Source organism: Rhinoderma darwinii, assembly GCF_050947455.1.
Source record: "Rhinoderma darwinii isolate aRhiDar2 chromosome 5 unlocalized genomic scaffold, aRhiDar2.hap1 SUPER_5_unloc_4, whole genome shotgun sequence".
Lineage (NCBI taxonomy): Eukaryota > Metazoa > Chordata > Amphibia > Anura > Rhinodermatidae > Rhinoderma > Rhinoderma darwinii.
The window spans coordinates 290,247-315,159 of NW_027461798.1; the positions used below are offsets into that span (position 1 = coordinate 290,247).

The following is a 24,913-nucleotide window of genomic DNA, read 5'->3' on the forward strand; positions in this document are numbered from 1 at the left end:
CTCTTACAGTAGGGGGTTCCATAGTGTGACTGCTCTTACAGTAGAGGTTCCATAGTGTGACTGCTCTTACAGTAGAGGGTTCCATAGTGTGACTGTTCTTACAGTAGAGGCTCCATAGTGTGACTGCTCTTACAGTAGAGGTTCCATAGTGTGACTGCTCTTACAGTAGAGGTTCCATAGTGTGACTGCTCTTACAGTAGAGGCTCCATAGTGTGACTGCTCTTACAGTAGAGGTTCCATAGTGTGACTTTTCTTACAGTAGAGGTTCCATAGTGTGACTGCTCTTACAGTAGAGGTTCCATAGTGTGACTGCTCTTACAGTAGAGGTTCCATAGTGTGACTGCTCTTACAGTAGAGGCTCCATAGTGTGACTGCTCTTACAGTAGAGGTTACATAGTGTGATTGTTCTCACAGTAGAGGCTCCATAGTGTGACTGATCTTACAGTAGAGGCGCCATAGTGTGACCGCTCTTACAGTAGAGGCTCCATAGTGTGACTGCTCTTACAGTAGAGGTTCCATAGTGTGACTGCTCTTACAGTAGGAGGCTCCATAGTGTGACTGCTCTTACAGTAGAGGCTCCATAGTGTGACCGCTCTTACAGTAGAGGCTCCATAGTGTGACTGCTCTTACAGTAGGAGGTTCCATAGTGTGACTGATCTTACAGTAGAGGTTCCATAGTGTGACTTTTCTTACAGTAGAGGTTCCATAGTGTGACTGCTCTTACAGTAGAGGCTCCATAGTGTGACTGCTCTTACAGTAGAGGTTCCATAGTGTGACTGCTCTTACAGTAGAGGCTCCATAGTGTGACCGCTCTTACAGTAGAGGCTCCATAGTGTGACTGCTCTTACAGTAGAGGTTCCATAGTGTGACTTTTCTTACAGTAGAGGCTCCATAGTGTGACCGCTCTTACAGTAGAGGTTCCATAGTGTGACCGCTCTTACAGTAGATGTTCTATAGTGTGACTGATCTTACAGTAGAGGCTCCATAGTGTGACTGCTCTTACAGTAGAGGTTCCATAGTGTGACTGCTCTTACAGTAGAGGTTCCATAGTGTGACTGCTCTTACAGTAGAGGTTCCATAGTGTGACTGCTCTTACAGTAGAGGCTCCATAGTGTGACCGCTCTTACAGTAGAGGTTCCATAGTGTGACCGCTCTTACAGTAGGGGGTTCCATAGTGTGACTGTTCTTACAGTAGAGGTTCCATAGCGTGACCGCTCTTACAGTAGAGGCTCCATAGTGTGACCGCTCTTACAGTAGAGGTTCCATAGTGTGACCGCTCTTACAGTAGAGGCTCCATAGTGTGACCGCTCTTACAGTAGAGGTTCCATAGTGTGACTGATCTTACAGTAGAGGCTCCATAGTGTGACTGATCTTACAGTAGAGGCTCCATAGTGTGACTGCTCTTACAGTAAAGGTTCCATAGTGTGACTTTTCTTACAGTAGAGGCTCCATAGTGTGACCGCTCTTACAGTAGAGGTTCCATAGTGTGACCGCTCTTACAGTAGAGGCTCCATAGTGTGACTGCTCTTACAGTAGAGGTTCCATAGTGTGACTGCTCTTACAGTAGAGGCTCCATAGTGTGACTGCTCTTACAGTAGAGGCTCCATAGTGTGACTGCTCTTACAGTAGAGGTTCCATAGTGTGACTGCTCTTACAGTAGAGGCTCCATAGTGTGACTGCTCTTACAGTAGAGGCTCCATAGTGTGACTGCTCTTACAGTAGAGGTTCTATAGTGTGACCGCTCTTACAGTAGAGGCTCCATAGTGTGACTGCTCTTACAGTAGAGGTTCCATAGTGTGACTGCTCTTACAGTAGAGGGTCCATAGTGTGACTGATCTTACAGTAGAGGCTCCATAGTGTGACTGCTCTTACAGTAGGGGGTTCCATAGTGTGACTGATCTTACAGTAGAGGCTCCATAGTGTGACTGCTCTTACAGTAGAGGTTCCATAGTGTGACTGCTCTTACAGTAGGGGGTTCCATAGTGTGACTGCTCTTACAGTAGAGGTTCCATAGTGTGACTGCTCTTACAGTAGAGGGTTCCATAGTGTGACTGTTCTTACAGTAGAGGCTCCATAGTGTGACTGCTCTTACAGTAGAGGTTCCATAGTGTGACTGCTCTTACAGTAGAGGTTCCATAGTGTGACTGCTCTTACAGTAGAGGCTCCATAGTGTGACTGCTCTTACAGTAGAGGTTCCATAGTGTGACTTTTCTTACAGTAGAGGTTCCATAGTGTGACTGCTCTTACAGTAGAGGTTCCATAGTGTGACTGCTCTTACAGTAGAGGTTCCATAGTGTGACTGCTCTTACAGTAGAGGCTCCATAGTGTGACTGCTCTTACAGTAGAGGTTACATAGTGTGATTGTTCTCACAGTAGAGGCTCCATAGTGTGACTGATCTTACAGTAGAGGCGCCATAGTGTGACCGCTCTTACAGTAGAGGCTCCATAGTGTGACTGCTCTTACAGTAGAGGTTCCATAGTGTGACTGCTCTTACAGTAGGAGGCTCCATAGTGTGACTGCTCTTACAGTAGAGGCTCCATAGTGTGACCGCTCTTACAGTAGAGGCTCCATAGTGTGACTGCTCTTACAGTAGGAGGTTCCATAGTGTGACTGATCTTACAGTAGAGGTTCCATAGTGTGACTTTTCTTACAGTAGAGGTTCCATAGTGTGACTGCTCTTACAGTAGAGGCTCCATAGTGTGACTGCTCTTACAGTAGAGGTTCCATAGTGTGACTGCTCTTACAGTAGAGGCTCCATAGTGTGACCGCTCTTACAGTAGAGGCTCCATAGTGTGACTGCTCTTACAGTAGAGGTTCCATAGTGTGACTTTTCTTACAGTAGAGGCTCCATAGTGTGACTGCTCTTACAGTAGAGGTTCCATAGTGTGACTGTCATTACAGTAGAGGCTCCATAGTGTGACTGTTCTTACAGTAGAGGTTCCATAGTGTGACTGATCTTACAGTAGAGGTTCCATAGTGTGACTGTTCTTACAGTAGAGGCTCCATAGTGTGACTGTTCTTACAGTAGAGGCTCCATAGTGTGACTGATCTTACAGTAGAGGTTCCATATTGTGACTGATCTTACAGTAGAGGCTCCATAGTGTGACTGTTCTTACAGTAGAGGCTCCATATTGTGACTGTTCTTACAGTAGAGGCTCCATAGTGTGACTGCTCTTTCCTCTAGATGTAGCGGTCGTCCCCTTGTTCTAGTCCTGGGTATAAATAGATGATGAGACATCTCTATGACCCACTGGGCTACTCCATTTGTTTTGGCTTGGGGCCACCTCTAGCAGCATTATCTTAGTAGCCTTCACAGTCTTTACCCTTTAATCACTGTACAGGGTTCTGGACTTCGCTGCGGGGAGACTACCAGGACACTGCCACTTCAGGTGGTCCCGGTTTGAGTAGCTTCTGGCTCAGCAGACCAGGACAGAATAGTGTAGCACACTGAGGGTAGAGGCATGGGCAGATGGACATCAGAAGACACCGTTCATAATAGGCAGGAAGCCTCAGGCTCATCTCAGGTAGTTGGATACAAACTGGCAGTAGGCAGCGGGATGCAGACTGATGGCGGATAGCTGGATACAGGTTGGTAGAGGATAGCTGAATACAGGCTGGTAGTGAATAGCTGGATACAGGCTGGTAGATGATAGCTGGATACAGGCTGGTAGAGGATAGCTGCATACAGGCTGGTAAAGGATAGCTGGATACAGGCTGGTAGAGGATAGCTGGATACAGGCTGGCAGAGGGTAGCTGGATACAGGCTGGTAGAGGGTATCTGGATACAGGCTGGTAGAGGATAGCTGCATACAGGCTGGTAGAGGATAGCTGCATACAGGCTGGTAGAGGATAGCTGCATACAGGCTGGTAGAGGATAGCTTCATACAGGCTGGTAGAGGATAGCTGAATACAGGCTGGTAGAGGATAGCTGGATACAGGCTGGTAGAGGATAGCTGGATACAGGCTGGTAGAGGATAGCTGGATACAGGCTGGTAGAGGATAGTTGCATACAGGCTGGTAGAGGATAGATGGATACAGGCTGGTAGAGGATAGCTGGATACAGGCTGGTAGAGGATAGCTGGATACAGGCTGGTAGAGGATAGCTGGATACAGGCTGGTATAGGATACCTGGATACAGGCTGGTAGAGGATAGCTGGATACAGGCTGGTAGAGCATAGCTGGATACAGGCTGGTAGAGGATAGCTGGATACAGGCTGGTAGTGGATAGCTGGATACAGGTTGGTAGAGGATAGCTGAATACAGGCTGGTGGTAGCGAATAGCTGGATACAGGCTGGTAGAGAATAGCTGGATACAGGCTGGTAGAGGATAGCTGCATACAGGCTGGTAGAGGATAGCTGCATACAGGCTGGTAGAGGATAGCTGCATACAGGCTGGTAGAGGATAGCTGCATACAGACTGGTAGAGGATAGCTGCATACAGGCTGGTAGAGGATAGCTGCATACAGGCTGGTAGAGGATAGCTGCATACAGGCTGGTAGAGGATAGCTGCATACAGGCTGGTAGAGGATAGCTGCATACAGGCTGGTAGAGGATAGCTGCATACAGGCTGGTAGAGGATAGCTGCATACAGGCTGGTAGAGGATAGCTGCATACAGGCTGGTAGAGGATAGCTGCATACAGGCTGGTAGAGGATATCTGCATACAGGCTGGTAGAGGATAGCTGCATACAGGCTGGTAGAGGATTGCTGCATGCAGGCTGGTAGAGGATTGCTGGATGCAGGCTGGCAGAGGATAGCTGGATACAGGTTGGTAGAGGATAGCTGGATAAGGCTGGTAGAGGATAGCTGGATACAGGCTGGTAGAGGATAGCTGCATACAGGCTGGTAGAGGATAGCTGCATACAGGCTGGTAGAGGATAGCTGCATACAGGCTGGTAGAGGATAGCTGCATACAGGCTGGTAGAGGATAGCTGCATACAGGCTGGTAGAGGATTGCTGCATACAGGCTGGTAGAGGATTGCTGCATACAGGCTGGTAGAGGATTGCTGCATACAGGCTGGTAGAGGATTGCTGGATACAGGCTGGCAGAGGATAGCTGGATACAGGTTGGCAGAGGATAGTTGGATACAGGCTGGTAGTGGATAGCTGGATACAGGTTGGTAGAGGATAGCTGGATACAGGCTGGTAGCGGATAGCTGGATAAAGGTTGGTAGAGGATAGCTGCATACAGGCTGGTAGAGGATAGCTGCATACAGGCTGGTAGAGGATAGCTGCATACAGGCTCGTAGAGGATAGCTGCATACAGGCTGGTAGAGGATAGCTGCATACAGGCTGGTAGAGGTTAGCTGCATACAGGCTGGTAGAGGATAGCTGCATACAGGCTGGTAGAGGATAGCTGCATACAGGCTGGTAGAGGATAGCTGCATACAGGCTGGTAGAGGATAGCTGCATACAGGCTGGTAGAGGATAGCTGGATACAGGCTGGTAGAGGATAGCTGCATACAGGCTGGTAGAGCATAGCTGGATACAGGCTGGTAGAGGATAGCTGGATACAGGCTGGTAGTGGATAGCTGGATACAGGTTGGTAGTGGATAGCTGGATACAGGTTGGTAGAGGATAGCTGGATACAGGCTGGTAGAGGATAGCTGGATACAGGCTGGTAGAGGATAGCTGCATACAGGCTGGTAGAGGATAGCTGGATACAGGCTGGTAGAGGATAGCTGGATACAGGCTGGTAGAGGATAGCTGGATACAGGCTGGTAGAGGATAGCTGGATACAGGCTGGTAGAGGATAGCTGGATACAGGCTGGTAGAGGATAGCTGGATACAGGCTGGTAGAGGATACCTGGATACAGGCTGGTAGAGGATAGCTGGATACAGGCTGGTAGAGGATAGCTGGATACAGGCTGGTAGAGCATAGCTGGATACAGGCTGGTAGAGGATAGCTGGATACAGGCTGGTAGCGGATAGCTGGATACAGGTTGGTAGAGGATAGCTGAATACATGCTGGTAGCGAATAGCTGGATACAGGCTGGTAGAGGATAGCTGCGTACAGGCTGGTAGAGGATAGCTGCGTACAGGCTGGTAGAGGATAGCTGCGTACAGGCTGGTAGAGGATAGCTGCGTACAGGCTGGTAGAGGATAGTTGCGTACAGGCTGGTAGAGGATAGCTGCGTACAGGCTGGTAGAGGATAGCTGCATACAGGCTGGTAGAGGATAGCTGCATACAGGCTGGTAGAGGATAGCTGCATACAGGCTGGTAGAGGATAGCTGGATACAGGCTGGTAGAGGATAGCTGCATACAGGCTGGTAGAGCATAGCTGGATACAGGCTGGTAGAGGATAGCTGGATACAGGCTGGTAGTGGATAGCTGGATACAGGTTGGTAGTGGATAGCTGGATACAGGTTGGTAGAGGATAGCTGGATACAGGTTGGTAGAGGATAGCTGGATACAGGCTGGTAGAGGATAGCTGGATACAGGCTGGTAGAGGATAGCTGCATACAGGCTGGTAGAGGATAGCTGCATACAGGCTGGTAGAGGATAGCTGGATACAGGCTGGTAGAGGATAGCTGGATACAGGCTGGTAGAGGATAGCTGGATACAGGCTGGTAGAGGATACCTGGATACAGGCTGGTAGAGGATACCTGGATACAGGCTGGTAGAGGATAGCTGGATACAGGCTGGTAGAGGATAGCTGGATACAGGCTGGTAGAGCATAGCTGGATACAGGCTGGTAGAGGATAGCTGGATACAGGCTGGTAGCGGATAGCTGGATACAGGTTGGTAGAGGATAGCTGAATACATGCTGGTAGCGAATAGCTGGATACAGGCTGGTAGAGGATAGCTGCGTACAGGCTGGTAGAGGATAGCTGCGTACAGGCTGGTAGAGGATAGCTGCGTACAGGCTGGTAGAGGATAGCTGAATACAGGCTGGTGGTAGCGAATAGCTGGATACAGGCTGGTAGAGAATAGCTGGATACAGGCTGGTAGAGGATAGCTGCATACAGGCTGGTAGAGGATAGCTGCATACAGGCTGGTAGAGGATAGCTGCATACAGGCTGGTAGAGGATAGCTGCATACAGACTGGTAGAGGATAGCTGCATACAGGCTGGTAGAGGATAGCTGCATACAGGCTGGTAGAGGATAGCTGCATACAGGCTGGTAGAGGATAGCTGCATACAGGCTGGTAGAGGATAGCTGCATACAGGCTGGTAGAGGATAGCTGCATACAGGCTGGTAGAGGATAGCTGCATACAGGCTGGTAGAGGATAGCTGCATACAGGCTGGTAGAGGATAGCTGCATACAGGCTGGTAGAGGATAGCTGCATACAGGCTGGTAGAGGATTGCTGCATGCAGGCTGGTAGAGGATTGCTGGATGCAGGCTGGCAGAGGATAGCTGGATACAGGTTGGTAGAGGATAGCTGGATAAGGCTGGTAGAGGATAGCTGGATACAGGCTGGTAGAGGATAGCTGCATACAGGCTGGTAGAGGATAGCTGCATACAGGCTGGTAGAGGATAGCTGCATACAGGCTGGTAGAGGATAGCTGCATACAGGCTGGTAGAGGATAGCTGCATACAGGCTGGTAGAGGATTGCTGCATACAGGCTGGTAGAGGATTGCTGCATACAGGCTGGTAGAGGATTGCTGCATACAGGCTGGTAGAGGATTGCTGGATACAGGCTGGCAGAGGATAGCTGGATACAGGTTGGCAGAGGATAGTTGGATACAGGCTGGTAGTGGATAGCTGGATACAGGTTGGTAGAGGATAGCTGGATACAGGCTGGTAGCGGATAGCTGGATAAAGGTTGGTAGAGGATAGCTGCATACAGGCTGGTAGAGGATAGCTGCATACAGGCTGGTAGAGGATAGCTGCATACAGGCTCGTAGAGGATAGCTGCATACAGGCTGGTAGAGGATAGCTGCATACAGGCTGGTAGAGGTTAGCTGCATACAGGCTGGTAGAGGATAGCTGCATACAGGCTGGTAGAGGATAGCTGCATACAGGCTGGTAGAGGATAGCTGCATACAGGCTGGTAGAGGATAGCTGCATACAGGCTGGTAGAGGATAGCTGGATACAGGCTGGTAGAGGATAGCTGCATACAGGCTGGTAGAGCATAGCTGGATACAGGCTGGTAGAGGATAGCTGGATACAGGCTGGTAGTGGATAGCTGGATACAGGTTGGTAGTGGATAGCTGGATACAGGTTGGTAGAGGATAGCTGGATACAGGCTGGTAGAGGATAGCTGGATACAGGCTGGTAGAGGATAGCTGCATACAGGCTGGTAGAGGATAGCTGGATACAGGCTGGTAGAGGATAGCTGGATACAGGCTGGTAGAGGATAGCTGGATACAGGCTGGTAGAGGATAGCTGGATACAGGCTGGTAGAGGATAGCTGGATACAGGCTGGTAGAGGATAGCTGGATACAGGCTGGTAGAGGATACCTGGATACAGGCTGGTAGAGGATAGCTGGATACAGGCTGGTAGAGGATAGCTGGATACAGGCTGGTAGAGCATAGCTGGATACAGGCTGGTAGAGGATAGCTGGATACAGGCTGGTAGCGGATAGCTGGATACAGGTTGGTAGAGGATAGCTGAATACATGCTGGTAGCGAATAGCTGGATACAGGCTGGTAGAGGATAGCTGCGTACAGGCTGGTAGAGGATAGCTGCGTACAGGCTGGTAGAGGATAGCTGCGTACAGGCTGGTAGAGGATAGCTGCGTACAGGCTGGTAGAGGATAGTTGCGTACAGGCTGGTAGAGGATAGCTGCGTACAGGCTGGTAGAGGATAGCTGCATACAGGCTGGTAGAGGATAGCTGCATACAGGCTGGTAGAGGATAGCTGCATACAGGCTGGTAGAGGATAGCTGGATACAGGCTGGTAGAGGATAGCTGCATACAGGCTGGTAGAGCATAGCTGGATACAGGCTGGTAGAGGATAGCTGGATACAGGCTGGTAGTGGATAGCTGGATACAGGTTGGTAGTGGATAGCTGGATACAGGTTGGTAGAGGATAGCTGGATACAGGTTGGTAGAGGATAGCTGGATACAGGCTGGTAGAGGATAGCTGGATACAGGCTGGTAGAGGATAGCTGCATACAGGCTGGTAGAGGATAGCTGCATACAGGCTGGTAGAGGATAGCTGGATACAGGCTGGTAGAGGATAGCTGGATACAGGCTGGTAGAGGATAGCTGGATACAGGCTGGTAGAGGATACCTGGATACAGGCTGGTAGAGGATACCTGGATACAGGCTGGTAGAGGATAGCTGGATACAGGCTGGTAGAGGATAGCTGGATACAGGCTGGTAGAGCATAGCTGGATACAGGCTGGTAGAGGATAGCTGGATACAGGCTGGTAGCGGATAGCTGGATACAGGTTGGTAGAGGATAGCTGAATACATGCTGGTAGCGAATAGCTGGATACAGGCTGGTAGAGGATAGCTGCGTACAGGCTGGTAGAGGATAGCTGCGTACAGGCTGGTAGAGGATAGCTGCGTACAGGCTGGTAGAGGATAGCTGCGTACAGGCTGGTAGAGGATAGTTGCGTACAGGCTGGTAGAGGATAGCTGCGTACAGGCTGGTAGAGGATAGCTGCATACAGGCTGGTAGAGGATAGCTGCATACAGGCTGGTAGAGGATAGCTGCATACAGGCTGGTAGAGGATAGCTGCATACAGGCTGGTAGAGGATTGCTGCATACAGGCTGGTAGAGGAGTGCAGCTCCCCCGCTTACTCCATGGTGTCAGTGTTTGGGCTCCTCCCTCACTCCAGCCCTCGCCACGTCTGTATATTGCAGCTCCCCCGCTAACTCCATGGTGTCAGTGTTTGGCCTCCTCCCTCACTCCAGCCCTCGCCACGTCTGTATATTGCAGCTCCCCCGCTTACTCCATGGTGTCAGTGTTTGGGCTCCTCCCTCACTCCAGCCCTCGCCACGTCTGTATATTGCAGCTCCCCCGCTTCCTCCATGGTGTCAGTGTTTGGGCTCCTCCCTCACTCCAGCCCTCGCCACGTCTGTATATTGCAGCTCCCCCGCTTCCTCCATGGTGTCAGTGTTTGGCCTCCTCCCTCACTCCAGCCCTCGCCACGTCTGTATATTGCAGCTCCCCCGCTTACTCCATGGTGTCAGTGTTTGGGCTCCTCCCTCACTCCAGCCCTCACCACGTCTGTATATTGCAGCTCCCCCGCTTCCTCCATGGTGTCAGTGTTTGGCCTCCTCCCTCACTCCAGCCCTCGCCACGTCTGTATATTGCAGCTCCCCCGCTTACTCCATGGTGTCAGTGTTTGGGCTCCTCCCTCACTCCAGCCCTCACCACGTCTGTATATTGCAGCTCCCCCGCTTCCTCCATGGTGTCAGTGTTTGGCCTCCTCCCTCACTCCAGCCCTCGCCACGTCTGTATATTGCAGCTCCCCCGCTTACTCCATGGTGTCAGTGTTTGGGCTCCTCCCTCACTCCAGCCCTCACCACGTCTGTATATTGCAGCTCCCCCGCTTCCTCCATGGTGTCAGTGTTTGGCCTCCTCCCTCACTCCAGCCCTCACCACGTCTGTATATTGCAGCTCCCCCGCTTACTCCATGGTGTCAGTGTTTGGGCTCCTCCCTCACTCCAGCCCTCACCACGTCTGTATATTGCAGCTCCCCCGCTTCCTCCATGGTGTCAGTGTTTGGCCTCCTCCCTCACTCCAGCCCTCGCCACGTCTGTATATTGCAGCTCCCCCCGCTTACTCCATGGTGTCAGTGTTTGGGCTCCTCCCTCACTCCAGCCCTCGCCACGTCTGTATATTGCAGCTCCCCCCGCTTACTCCATGGTGTCTGTGTTTGGGCTCCTCCCTCACTCCAGCCCTCACCACGTCTGTATATTGCAGCTCCCCCACTTACTCCATGGTGTCAGTGTTTGGGCTCCTCCCTCACACACTCAGCGGCCCCTCCGAGTCCGTCTCCAGTCACACTGCACAGCACTTCCTGCTTTCTATCGCTTCTTGCCAGTATGGAGCCATCTAGTGGCCAAAGTCAATTATTACAGCTGATACACATGCAATACATACAAGGCAAAACAAATAGACAATGGAACAGACTTAATAAAAAGCGTGCACTCCGTTCTTTTATGTCCGGGAGAGTGCAGTGTTCGACCCCTTTATATTCTACCTAAACTAATAGGCGCTTTAATGTAGATAATGTGTGTTTTTTTTTTTTGTTTTTTTTTAAGAAAAACGTTTATTTTTGACAAAGTTATGAGCATTTCAACTGTTATGAAAATTTGTTCTTAATGATCAAGTGGGCATTGTAAAGAGGAGTGTATGATGCTGACCAATCAGCCAATCAACCAATCAGCGTCATACACTTCTCTCCATTCATGTCCATTTGTACTCACCTCACATAGTGATCTCGCGAGATCATGCTGTGCTGTCACTTACTCCCACGGTAACTTTACCAGAGTGTCGGGAGAATGAAAAGACATCGCCTCCAGCCTGGCGGCTGAATCGCGAGATCACGCTGTGAGCACAGCTGAGCATGAATGAAGAGAAGTGATTGGTCAGCATCATACACTTCTCTTATTCATGTTCAGCTGTACCCGCGTAATACGCATCGTGTGCATTGGCCCTAGCAGTGTAGTTTGAACGGGCTGGACAAGGCGATCTGACCCTATTGCAGTCAACTGAGTAGCAGGAAAAGGCTCCCAATCTGCTAGCCAAGGTCTCTGCAGTAACAGGTTCAGGTGAGTGGCTGGAGCAGTCGATGTGCAGAAGGAAATTCACATAATTGCTGCAAACACTAAAGTGGTCGTCTCATCTTAGATCCTATTTATGGCATATCGGATTATGGCAGAGTATGGAAAATGTATATGTGTGGTTATCGTAAACACTGTATACGTGATAAGTAGGGACGAAGCGCGAGAAATTGCATTGTGTTTCAGGTTGTTACTCCAGGTATTGTCTGCAGTGAAAAAGGAAATCTCGCCTAGTACACAATAAGTGCAATGTTGAAGAGGAATGGGACATTCTTACATTTAACATCACTTGATTTTCTCATTTAACTGCATAAAGCCCCTTCTATTTGTATAAGTGAGTGCATATTGTTATTGGGTCTCTATATCACTTACTAGGTTTCTTGGCCTGGGGACTGTATCGTGGACATCTTATTACTGCACTTACCACTTAGATACAGGATGAAAGAGAAATAAATAGAGGACATTATAACTTGCAATTCCACACAGAAAACGTAAAATATTTGACCACGTATTATTTGTTTTATTCTTCCTGTAGATGTCTCTGGCACAGCAGCAGTCTGACGCCTCCTCGCCTGGGAGCTCAGCTGTGGGGTCTAGCACCAGAGAAACCGTCTATTCAGCTCCCAAAATCGAGGAGACCTCAGCGAAGCCTGGAGATCCAGAGGCCAGAAATTCTCTAGTGTCCAATTCTGGAGTAACACTGGAAAGTTTTACTGTACAGAAGAGATTTCCCGAAGAAATGTCCCACCCCAAATGTACGGAACCAGATGGTAAAAGTGACCTGGACTCTATGTTAGTGAAACTTCAGTCTGGTCTGAAACAACAAGGAATAGAAACCCAAACCAAAGGCCTGTGTGAAAGCTGCCAGCGACCGATAGCCGGACAGGTAACGTTACAGGAGTTTACAACCTAAATCAAAATCTTGAGTTCAGTAGATAGAAGCCGATGATGATGATCCGTATCACCGAATACATGATCAGTCTCAAAAAACATTTATGTCTCCATAGACCAGCTCCTGTGTTTATTAGACAAGGGAAACTGTTCTGACAAATGTACCGCAGTGCATCAACACGTCCCCTAATTTCCACTGAAGATTGCAGGCGCCTAATATTTATTAGCCATTATGTCCCCGTATAAATTCTTTTTTTTTTATTTTATTTTTATAAATTCTTTTATTTTCATTTTGTAACACAAAGTATACAAAGTATACACAACGCAATTGGAAAATGCCAGTGCAAAACAGTCAACCGGCCACAGGTCGACTATCAGCATTACATAAGTGCATGGGATCACATGAAATTAATACATCGCTCTAATCAAGTATGAAAGAATCTCCGATATGCACCCTGAACCCGCAGCCGTGCATAATACTCCAGAAGCGAACATGAGAACAGTAAGAGAAAGAAAGAAAAGCAGAGACAGTAGGAAGGAGAGGAAAGGGGGAGAGCTGACCTGACACACTGGATCTAGGTGTGAAGTCAAGAGGCCATGATGGTCTTATATTCCGCAGTTGATTGAAATCGGATCCATTCACGCCACGTTCTGAGGGAGGAGGCATGGGACCCTTTCATTAATGCCGTGAAGTCCTCCATTCTCATGATCTCCTGAATCTTGCCGAACCACATGCCCACTGACGGGGGACAGGATTGTCTCCACAGTGCATGAACACATGCCCTAGCCGCGTTCACCAAATGGCGCACTACCGAGCGTCTATACGTAGACAGAGGGACCTCCGTATAAATTCTTTTTATAGACCTCAATATACAGTGCAGTCATAGGTGAGCCACATGGCCCCCATACCCAGTGCAGACAAATGCCTCTAATATACAGTGTGCACGTCTCCTAAGCATCAGCTTTTTAGGCCTCATGCACACAGCAGTATTTTGGTCAGTATTTTTCTTCAGTATTTGGAAGCCAAAACCAGCAGTGGTACATAAACCAAGAAAACCTATAATGGAAAGATTTGCACCGCTTCCGTGTTTTGAACCAAGACCTGGTTTTGACTTCCAAATACTGAAGCAAAATACTTATCAGAATACTGATGTGTGCATGGGACCTTATTCCTCATGCACAGTGCAGTAATCTCTCCCCGTATTGAGTGCAGTCGGCTCTCCCCGTATAGAGTGCAGTCGGCTCTCCCCCGTATAGAGTGCAGTCGGCTCTCCCCCGTATAGAGTGCAGTCGGCTCTCCCCCGTATAGAGTGCAGTCGGCTCTCCCCCGTATAGAGTGCAGTCGGCTCTCCCCCGTATAGAGTGCAGTCGGCTCTCCCCCGTATAGAGTGCAGTCGGCTCTCCCCCGTATAGAGTGCAGTCGGCTCTCCCCCGTATAGAGTGCAGTCGGCTCTCCCCGTATAGACGTGCAAGAATGTTCAACGCCTGGAGGAATTGGTCCTTTCGAGACCGGAGGTGTAGCATATCCGCCCACATTTCTTGAGACGTCATCATAGGCCATGGACCCCGCTGGTTGATTCAAGACTGAGCGTACTGTCACGAAGGGTCTGTGGACCCACTGGGCCGTACCGCATGGCGGTAAGGCAGCTGGCCAACAGGGCGCAGGTCAATGTCTATAGTTCGTATAGGTACCTGTGGTAGCTCGGACAGCAGCAGGGCAGGCTCGGCTTGGACTAGGCAGCAGGTAGACGTCAGGCGAGGTGAAGCAGGTCCGACGTGGGATACAGCACGATACGATTTTGGCACAGCACAGTGCTCGACCAGGATAGTATGGAATTCAAGGAACAGGAACAAGAACTGGAACAGGTACAGGAACAGGAAACACACTAGGAGGCCATCACATAGACAAACTCAGGCATAGAAGCAGGGGGCTGGACCCCTCTTATAGTCCAGGGTACTCACAGTTTCAAAGTTCATCAAAGGTCCGGAGTGCACGCTGCCCCTTTAAGAGCGGGCACGAGCGTGCGCGCACACCCTACTGGATCCAGCTAAGGTGATTGGAAGCGAGCGCTGGCGTCTTCTGAGGAGGAGGCTGGGGCCAGCGCTTGCCGACTCGTGGCTGCGGCTGTCAGGGGGAGATTGGAGCTGACGACCCGCAGCCACGAACTTTACATCCACTCCTAGAGGGAGCCCTAGATGCTCTACCTACAGGGAGTCGGGCTGTGTGGCAATGCCAGGGAGGGTTTCTGTGTGGCAATACCAGGGAAAGGGGCTGTGTGGCAATACCAAAGGGGGGGCTTTGTGGCAAATACCAGGGAGGGGGGCTGGGTGGCACTACCAGGGAGGTGGGCTGTGTGGCACTACCAGCTGTGCTGACGTCGGCACCCGGGCAAGTGTCGGGACCCACTACCCTTGGAGGGCCCACTCGGCAGCCGGTTGCTGACGCAGCCGTCATAGCTCCTTCAGGAGTGGAATCCTCGGTCAGAGCATTGCCGACACACTGGCCGGTGATTTCTGCTCGTGGAGTAGCCCCAAACGTCACTGTCCATATATAGACAGTGACTTCAGGGGCTCCACCTGGAGCCGAATCCCCGGCCACAGCGTTGCCAAAGTTCCACTCCTTGAGGGAGCCCCTGACGTGACTGTCCATATATGGACCGTCCAAAAAGAGAGAGCAGCACAGTAGTATAACAACCTCCAGGGTAGCAGGGTGCAGGCCTCCAGGAATCCGACTTTAGACTCCCCAGATATCAGGCAAAGAATAGAAATAGAGGCAGCACTCAAAGTCAAAAAAGGGATTTTTTATTCACCCATCTGTGTGATAGAATGCAACGTTTCAGCTGCTCAATGCAGCCTTTGTCAGATGTGTGAATTTAAAAATTCCTTTTTTGACTTGGAGTGCTGCCTCTATTTCTATTTTTTGCCATACATGGACAATGAAGTCGGGTGCTTCTCCTGGAGCTGAATCCCCGGCCAGAGCTTTGCCAACGCTCTGACCAGGAATTCCGCTCCAGGAGGAACACCTGACGTCACTGTCCATGTATGTGAAAATCTATTCCCAGGGTGATCCAACACAGGATGTGGAGAAGAAATGTTGCAGTATTCGGGACATACCTGAGGAAGGAACCTGTCCGGTCCTGAAACGCGTAGTATCTATTTACAAATTAAATCTACTGAAAAATACTTAGTTTTGAACACTTACCTGTCAGGCGCCGTGTCCCGAATACTGCAACTTTTCTTCTCCACCTCCTCTGTAGATAGTGGCACAAAGCCCCCTCCCAGGTAGTGCCACACAACCCCCCTCCCTGTAGGTAGCGCCTTTGGCGTTCCCTCTAAGAGTGGAATCCCCAGCCAGAGCATTGCCGAAGCTCTGGCTAGGGATTCTGCTTCAGAAGCCCCTGACGTCACTGTCCATACATATATGGACAGTGTTGTCAGGGGCAACCCCAGAGCCATGGTCCTGGGCAGAGCACTACTAGCACTTTGCCTCGGACCAGTGGCATAGCTAAAAGCTCATGGACCCTGGTGCAAGAATTTAGCTTGGGCCCCCATAACCCTCCCCAACACCACCAGACCCTGCGCACACCTAGGCCCAGCTGCCTTGCCCGACAGACCCCATAAATGCCCCCACAGTATAATGCCCCGCATAGCTGCCCCCACAGCATAATGCCCCTATAGCTGCCCCACACACAGTATATTACCACCCATGGTTGCCACAAACTGTATAATTCCTCTATGCAGTGTGCCCCCATAGCTGCCCCATGCACTATAATGCTCCATACAGTATAATACCCCCATAGCTTCCCCATACAGTATAATACCCCCATAGCTGCCCCATACAGTATAATGCCCCCATAGCTGCCCCATATAATACCCTCATACAGTATAATTCCCCCATAGCTGCCCCATACAGTATAATACCCCATAGCTGCCCCATATAGTATAATGCCCCCATACAATATAATGCCCCCATACAGTATAATGCCCCCATAGCTGCCCCATACAGTATAATTCCCCCATAGCTGCCCTATACAGTATAATGCCCCCATACAGTATAATGCCCCCATAGCTGCCCCATACAGTATACCCTCATACAGTATAATTCCCCCATAGCTGCCCCATAAAGTATAATCCCCCCCATACAGTATAATACCCCCATAGCTGCCCCAGACAGTATAATGCCCCCCTAGCTGCCCCATACAGTATAATCCCTCCATACAGTATAATGCCCCCCCATAGTTGCCACATACAGTATAATGCCCTCCATAGCTGCCACATACAGTATAATGCCCCACACAGTATAATGCCCCACACAGTATAATACCCCCATAGCTGTCCCATACATTATAATGCCCCCCATACAGTATAATGCCCCCTCAGCAGCTGCCATATGAGCCCCTCCTCCAGTACCCAGTATAATGCCCCCATATGTATGTACCTAATAGAAAACTAATAACATTCAGTTATAATATAGCTACGCCACTGACTGGGACGCTGCTCTGCTACTGACAACACAGTCCATATATGGACAGTGACGCCAGGGACTTCCACAGAGATGGAGACCCGGAGCAGAGCTGCTAGCGCTCTACCTGGGACTCCTTCTCTCCTCCTTACATCACTGTCAAGCGTCAGCACCTGGCGGCCGAGTGGGACCCTCCAAGTGTAGTGGGCCCCAGCACTTGCCCGGGGTTGCCGGGTGCTGACGCCAGCCCTGCTGACATCCCATCTGTTTGGTGACAGTGAAATTATATATTTTATTTATGCTGTATAGTGTTATACATGGGACTTCTACATTATCATATAGCATATTTTGCTGACTGCCATCATCATGATGACCCACCTCGGCATTCTGTCCAGAAAATACACAGCACATTAAAGTTTAACATGGGCTGTTGGCACCCATCTCTTGATGAAAGTGGAGTCAATTAATTGCCACAACCCTGACAACTTATAGAAGCAGCTGACTCCCTGGTCCAGCAAATGAAGTGAACTGTGATGACGTTATTGTGAAGGCTCCTGATATTGTGGTCGGTTTCATGAAAAGTACTTGCATGGTAATGCTATCAATCCAGCTGGCACAGAACGGTGAGGAAAAACTACCAGGTAGATAAACTGTGGCTGACACTATTTAGGTGGCACTTTAAGTGAGGCTGCCATTATCATGAAGGAACTGTGGCTGATATTGTTGTGGGGTCACTGTGTGGCACTGTAAGGAGGGTCAGTTCAGAGGATGGTCTAAGATATTGGGCTAAACAGAGTTCCCACTGTGACTCTGTCCCCCATAAACCTAGGGCCAGTCTTGTATGTTTTTTAGGGTATGATGGGAAATCATATGTGGGCTTCAAAATAAGTAGCAGGTTTATTACTTCTTTCTTCTGTTTTTCATTCTCAGGTGGTGACTGCATTAGGACACACCTGGCACCCGGAACACTTTGCTTGTGCTCACTGTAAGTCACTTATAGGCAGTACAAATTTCTTTGAGAAAGATGGACGACCATATTGTGAAAAGGATTATTTTGCATTATATGCCCCACGCTGTGGATCGTGTGACCTGCCCATCTTACAGGTAAATGCCCCATCTCGCTCTAAGTCAGATTATCTATTCATCTGCTGAGATACTGTCTCTCTGCTCCTCTCTCCTCGGGTTGGCGGAGTCCTTGTGTTAGTCCCATTCCCTCTCCTGTGTCGATTTTGCAGGACTTTTGCCTCCTATTATAGACTTGCTTCTCATGCTCCACTCAATCTTTTGTTACACTTGGTGACGTCAGTCTCTTTACTATTTGTCTTCTTTTCTCCTGGGTTTTATGCTTCTTGTCAGTTATTTGGGTCATACTTGTAACTTCTAGTTGTCTTCTTATTAATCGACAGGTTTCAATGTAAATTCTTTCCCTAGCCGGGATATCTATAATCCACTCTTCATAGTGTTTCTTCATTTTTACAGCCTTTTTTTTTTTTACAGAATTTAGTGACTGCTCTTGGCCGGACTTGGCATCCGGAGCATTTTTGTTGCAAAATCTGCAGAAAACCAATTGGGGAAGAAGGTAAAAGCAAAAGGAAAATTCTCTTCTAAAATGTTGCGTTAAAAAATTTACTGGTCAGTCGACATGCATTTAACACCGGGGCATGAATGTTTCAAGGATCAGGCTTACACAATGTGCACCACCAAGGATAAGACTAAAGTTATCTGTGATAAGATTTCAAGTGAAATTTCACCTCCTCCCTTCCCAAATTGGAGATCGGAGAGTGTAGGGATAAACCTATATAGCTGCTGACTCCACTGTAGTCAGGAAAGGTACAACCTGAGGGGAAACTCTCACATGACAAAATCAGGAGACCCAACAATAATACAAGTGCCCCCTGATAACATCAGAATACAGTAGCTTCAATGCCACTATGAACTGCAGCTTGTGATCCACTCCAGACCTATTCCTCAGACTTCGAATTCTAACGTGGCTAAGAGTGACAAAAACTGAATAACTACAGGCCCATCTTCATCCCCAGCACCAGAACCAAGCTCAGTACATATATACAGCACCAGAACCAAGCTCATTACATATATACAGCACCAGAACAAAGCTCAGTACATATATACAGCACCAGAACCAAGCTCCGTACATATATACAGCACCAGAACAAATAACATTACATATATACAGCACCAGAACAAAGCTCATTACATATATACAGCACCAGAACCAAGCTCAGTACATAAATACAACACCAGCACAAATACAGCTCAATTTAGTGCAACCCCTGCCATATAGGTTTGCACTAAATTGTTTCCAGCTCCCAACGTGGCCCGAACAATGGTAAGGATATGCTGGGAGTTGCAGTTTCACAAAAATAAATCATATCATAATCATACCACCATCATCTTGCTGCAGATCATACAGTGACTACATTACTGATTAGAGGCAGAATAAACATTTACATTAAGTGACTCACCGGTGACGTCTCAGATTCTAGTTCTTTTTCTCCATCTGGTCCAGACCTCTATGATGACTTCTCCCGGTCACAGCTCATTTCTGCAGTTTGCCGCTCAGATGTCTTCAGCTTCTCACTTTTCAAACATTTCTACAGCTATAAACAGAGATAAAGTTCTCATTATACCACACACTACGCCCCGAAATATAATCGCGCCATACACTGCAACTCTAATTATAATAGCACCATACACAGTGTCCCACACACACACTGTGCCCCCTGTAGATAGAGCCCCCTGTAGATAGTGCCCCCATATAGCCCACCCTTGTATATAGCCCCCTGTAGATATAGCCCACCCCTGTATATAGTGCTCCACAGATAGCCCACCACTGTATGCAGCCTCCCTGTAGATATCGCCCACCCCTGTATATAGTGCTCCACATATAGCCCACCCCTGTATATAGTGCTCCACATATAGCCCACCCCTGTATATAGTGCTCTACATATAGCCCCCCTGTAGATAAAGCCACACACTTTTTTTATTCGGATTTAAAAAAAACTATACAAACTCACCTTAATCCTGTTCCCGCGCTGTCCGGCGGCAATGGAGACCGGCTCTCTTCTGCGTAGGTCTCCTGGGGTTGAACGACGCAAGCAGCGCGATGATGTGATCGTGCCGCTTGCATCTATGAAAGGCGCTGATTGGCAGGGCAGAATGAGTTTCCCTGTCAATCAACGCCTTTCAACGACGCAAGCGGCACAAAGTATCGCGCCGCTTCACTCATAGAAAGGCGCTGAACGGCCATTCATTGCTTCTAATTGCACATGCCCCACCTGCCCCCCCCAGCTACACCCCTGCTTAATGATCCTTAATCCACAAATGAATCCTCAAAGCCAAGTCAGTAATAAGAAGAAGGAAAAAGAGAAGAGAACAAGAAAAACCAGAGATCAAGTCTAAAAGTACTAGAAAAATAATAAATCGCTAAACTTGACTCCAATCCCCGAGCAGCGACGCGTCTAGGGGACAGGAAAATAAGACGTCAGAGCCGACACCGTGCCACGAAAACTCCGGACCGTCTCTACAGTCTTTACTTTAGTTAAAAGAAGTCAATGACATTGTTCAGCAGCACAGATTCCCTTCTATCAAATCTTCTAATACCTGTGTAACTTTGTTAATAAGAATTGTTTATATGACACACACATATTCTAAGGCCCTGATCGCACAGAGCTTTTTGTTGCTGATTTTAAAGTGAATACTGTGTCGGAATCCGCGCCAACTAACTGCCAAAATCGCCTCCAATTGATCTCAATGGGAGGCAGAGGCGTTTTGTTTCCTGTGTGACTTTGGCCGCTCGTGGTAAAAAAACTAAATAAGCATCGTTTTTGACCGCAGTACTTGCATTAGCTTCAATGGCCGTGGGCAAAAAATGCTGTGAAAAACGCAGAAAAAAAGCGCAGGCAGTTTGAAATCTGCCTCAAAATTCCTGGAGGAATCCTGCGGCAGATTTTTTCCGCCTGCAAAAAAACTCTGTGCGAATAGGGCGGAAGACGGGCTAAATCCAGCTGGTGATATGAAGCGCAGCGTACAGCAAACATGTCAAATACTAGATGATGAAGTGCAGTGTGGAGTCACTGAGTATGTGGGATATACTCCACCTTACTCCACTTTCTTCTATACATTTACCCATAATAATTCTGCTTAATTAATGACTCCAACATGTTGTGATTGGGACTTTACAATGAATGACCGTTTTTATTTTCTGGTTTTGATATTTTTTTAATCCTTGTGTTTGCATCAAGTTAATGTTGTACGTCGCTGGAAGCCGTCAGTTGTCTTTGTTATATGTAGTGTTTGCTTTTCCTGTGTCCTTCTTCAGGCTTCCATGAAAAGGATGACGATCCCTATTGCTCACTTGATTATTACCGTCTCTTCGGGACAGTTTGTGCCGGGTGTTCGGAACCTGTGAAGGAAAGTTACATATCCGCTTTAAATGGATTATGGCATCCTGAATGTTTTGTGTGTCACGTGAGTATATCATAAGTGCTGATAATATTACAATGTACGAAGCGTCACTTATTGCAGGAAAAAAGCCCTCGATCAAAGATCACATGAAAAAAAATATATACAGAAAAGCACAAAACATGAACTGCAGAAAAAACAGATTATTATAGTTAAGCGAATAATTATTATTTTGCTTTACCGGAATTTCTAAAAATCCAGGCACTGACTTCTGTTTGTGGTGAAATTATTAGTTTCTTTTTTTTTATCTTAACCTCACTGAATATAAACCATTCCCGACATCCACCATAAATATATACGGGGGAAGCCAGGCGGGAAAGTATGGAGTTGGCTTCCGGGCCGAGCCCGCTACATAAGATGTTACAGCCAAGTGTAATGATGGGGGTAGGGAAACGGACAAGTGAGCCCTAATCTACCCGCCACTCTGTCCCTGCCTACTTGCAACGACCCGCCCTAGGCGACGGGGTACAACTGGGCGGCGGTCCCTATGCTCAGTAAGTGCACGAGACAAACAGACAAGGGTACACAAAGCTAAGGGAAATGGAGCAGTTGCCCACGGCAACACCGTGAGCAACAAGAGTGGTCAACGAGCCGAGTCAAACCAGGAGTGAACGAGGTACCAAACGCAGAGCAGAAGAGTAGTCAGTAAGCCAGGGTCAATATGGAGCAGGATCAAATAGTTAGAAGCTGTAGCTGGGCCAGGAAACCACACGAGAAGAATCACAAGCAAAGGAGGAACAGGAAAGGCAGGTATAAATAGACAGAGGGCGGGAGCTAGCTCCGTCTGGCCAGGCTGCGATAGGCTCTCCCACTCCTAAGCCTGCCATCCTGAGTGGTGAAAGATGGAGTCAGTCTCAGAGACATAGACTCAGGTGCAGACTGATTACCTATGGGTGTAGATACAGAAGCTGTGCCTGGCAGATCCTTTACAGTACCCCCCCTTTTATGAGGGGCCACCGGACCCTTTCTAAGTGGACCTGGTTTATTGGGGAAACGAAGGTGGAACTTCCTGACCAATACCCCAGCGTGAACATCCCGGGCGGGTACCCAAGTCCCCTCCTCAGGCCCGTATCCTCTCCAATGGACCAGGTACTGGAGGGAGCCTTGGACTATCTTGCTGTCCACCATCTTGGCCACCTCGAATTCCACCCCCTCAGGGGTGAGAACGGGAACAGGAGGTTTCCTCGAGGGAGCCAAGGACGGGGAGCAGCGTTTAAGGAGGGAGGCATGAAACACGTCGTGTATTCGAAAAGATGGGGGCAACTCCAGTCGGAAGGAGACAGGATTGAGGACTTCAATGACCTTATACGGCCCAATAAACCGGGGAGCAAACTTCTTGGACGGGACCTTAAGGCGCAAGTTCCTAGACGATAACCACACCAGATCCCCGACCATAAACAAGGGGTTAGCAGAACGTCTTCTATCAGCCTGAGTTTTTTGTACGCTCTGGGACGCCTCTAGGTTCTTCTGAACCTGGGCCCAGACTGTGCACAGTTCCCGATGAACGACCTCTACCTCGGGATTGTTGGAACTACCAGGTGAAACGGAGGAGAACCGTGGATTAAACCCAAAATTACAGAAAAAGGGAGAGACCCCTGACGAGTTACTGACCCGGTTATTAAGGGAAAATTCGGCGAGGGGAATGAATGATACCCAATCATATTGACTGTCAGAGACAAAACACCTTAAATATTGTTCTAGAGATTGATTAGTCCTCTCCGTTTGGCCATTAGTTTCAGGATGGAAGGCAGAGGAGAAGGACAGATCAATCTCCAACTTTTTACAGAAGGCTCTCCAAAACAATGAAACAAATTGTACCCCTCTGTCCGAAACAATATTGACAGGGACCCCATGGAGACGCAGGATGTGTTTGACAAACAAGGTAGCTAACGTCTTGGCATTGGGTAGTTTCTTGAGGGGCACAAAGTGGCACATCTTACTGAAGCGGTCTACTACAACCCACACCACCGACTTGCCTTGAGATGGAGGCAAATCGGTGATAAAATCCATGGAGATATGGGTCCAAGGTCTCTGGGGAATGGGCAAAGAACGTAGTAAGCCCACTGGTCGGGACCTGGGAGTCTTGGACCTAGCACAAACCTCACAAGCGGTTACGTAAGCCTTAACGTCTTTAGGCAACACAGGCCACCAATAGTTTCTGGCAATGAGGTGTTTGGTACCCAGGACGCCTTGATGACCAGATAGTGCGGAGTAATGATTCTCCCTAAGTACCCTTAGCCGGAATTGCAGGGGAACAAACAGCTTGTCCTCAGGAAGGTTACCGGGAGCTGAACCTTGATCGGCCGCAATTTCAGAGACTAAATCAGAATCAATAGAACAAATGATTATACCAGGAGGCAAAATACAAGCAGGATCTTCCTCCGAAGGAGGGCTGGCCATGAAGCTACGCGACAGAGCATCGGCCTTAATATTTTTAGACCCAGCCCTATAGGTAACCAAAAAGTTGAATCTGGTAAAAAAATAGCGCCTATCGAGCTTGTCTCGGGTTTAGCCTCCGGGCAGATTCTAGAAAAACCAGATTCTTGTGGTCTGTAAGGACCGTTACCTGGTGCCTAGCCCCCTCCAGGAAGTGGCACCACTCTTCAAATGCCCATTTAATGGCTAAGAGTTCGCGGTTGCCAATATCATAATTACTCTCAGTGGGCGAAAACTTCCTGGAGAAGTAGGCACAGGGGCGGAGATGGGTGAGGGACCTGGTACCCTGGGACAAGACAGCCCCCACTCCCACCTCGGATGCGTCAACTTCCACGATAAATGGCTCCATTTGGTTGGGCTGAACCAGCACCGCGGCTGAGATAAAGCACTTCTTAAGGACCTCAAAAGCCTGGACAGCCTCAGGAGGCCAGTGGAGGAGATCAGCACCTTTGCGAGTGAGGTCCGTAAGAGGCTTAGCGATGACCGAGAAGTTAGCAATAAATCTCCTGTAATAATTAGCGAACCCCAAGAAATACTGTAACGCCTTCAGGGAGGCAGGTTGGACCCATTCCGCCACAGCCTGGACCTTGGCGGGGTCCATGCGGAATTCATGAGGAGTGAGGATTTGACCCAAAAATGGTATCTCCTGTACCCCAAACACACATTTTTTTGGTTTTCACAAACAGTTTGTTTTCCCGAAGGACCTGGAGCACCTTCCTGACATGCTCAATGTGGGAGGACAAGTCCTTGGAAAACACCAGTATGTCATCAAGGTACACTACAAGAAATACCCCCAGGTAATCTCTTAAAATCTCATTTATGAAATTCTGGAAGACCGCAGGAGCATTACACAACCCAAAGGGCATGATGAGGTATTCGAAATGACCTTCGGGCGTGTTAAACGCAGTCTTCCACTCATCCCCCTCTTTGATGCGGATAAGGTTATACGCC

The 24,913-nt window shown here is 48.8% G+C and overlaps 1 protein-coding gene across 1 annotated transcript in view; it reads left to right on the forward strand.

The window, feature by feature from the left end:
- Positions 1-21,532, forward strand: part of LOC142692704 (transforming growth factor beta-1-induced transcript 1 protein-like) — a gene marked incomplete at its 3' end in the record, with an annotated part of 78,390 nt that extends 56,858 nt beyond the window's left edge. The window contains exons 7-10 of the mRNA XM_075847603.1: positions 12,227-12,577; positions 17,975-18,148; positions 18,542-18,623; positions 21,384-21,532. Coding sequence (XP_075703718.1) covers positions 12,227-12,577; positions 17,975-18,148; positions 18,542-18,623; positions 21,384-21,532 — 756 coding nt within the window. The remainder of the gene's footprint in view (positions 1-12,226; positions 12,578-17,974; positions 18,149-18,541; positions 18,624-21,383) is intronic.
- Between the last annotated feature and the right edge of the window lie 3,381 nt (positions 21,533-24,913).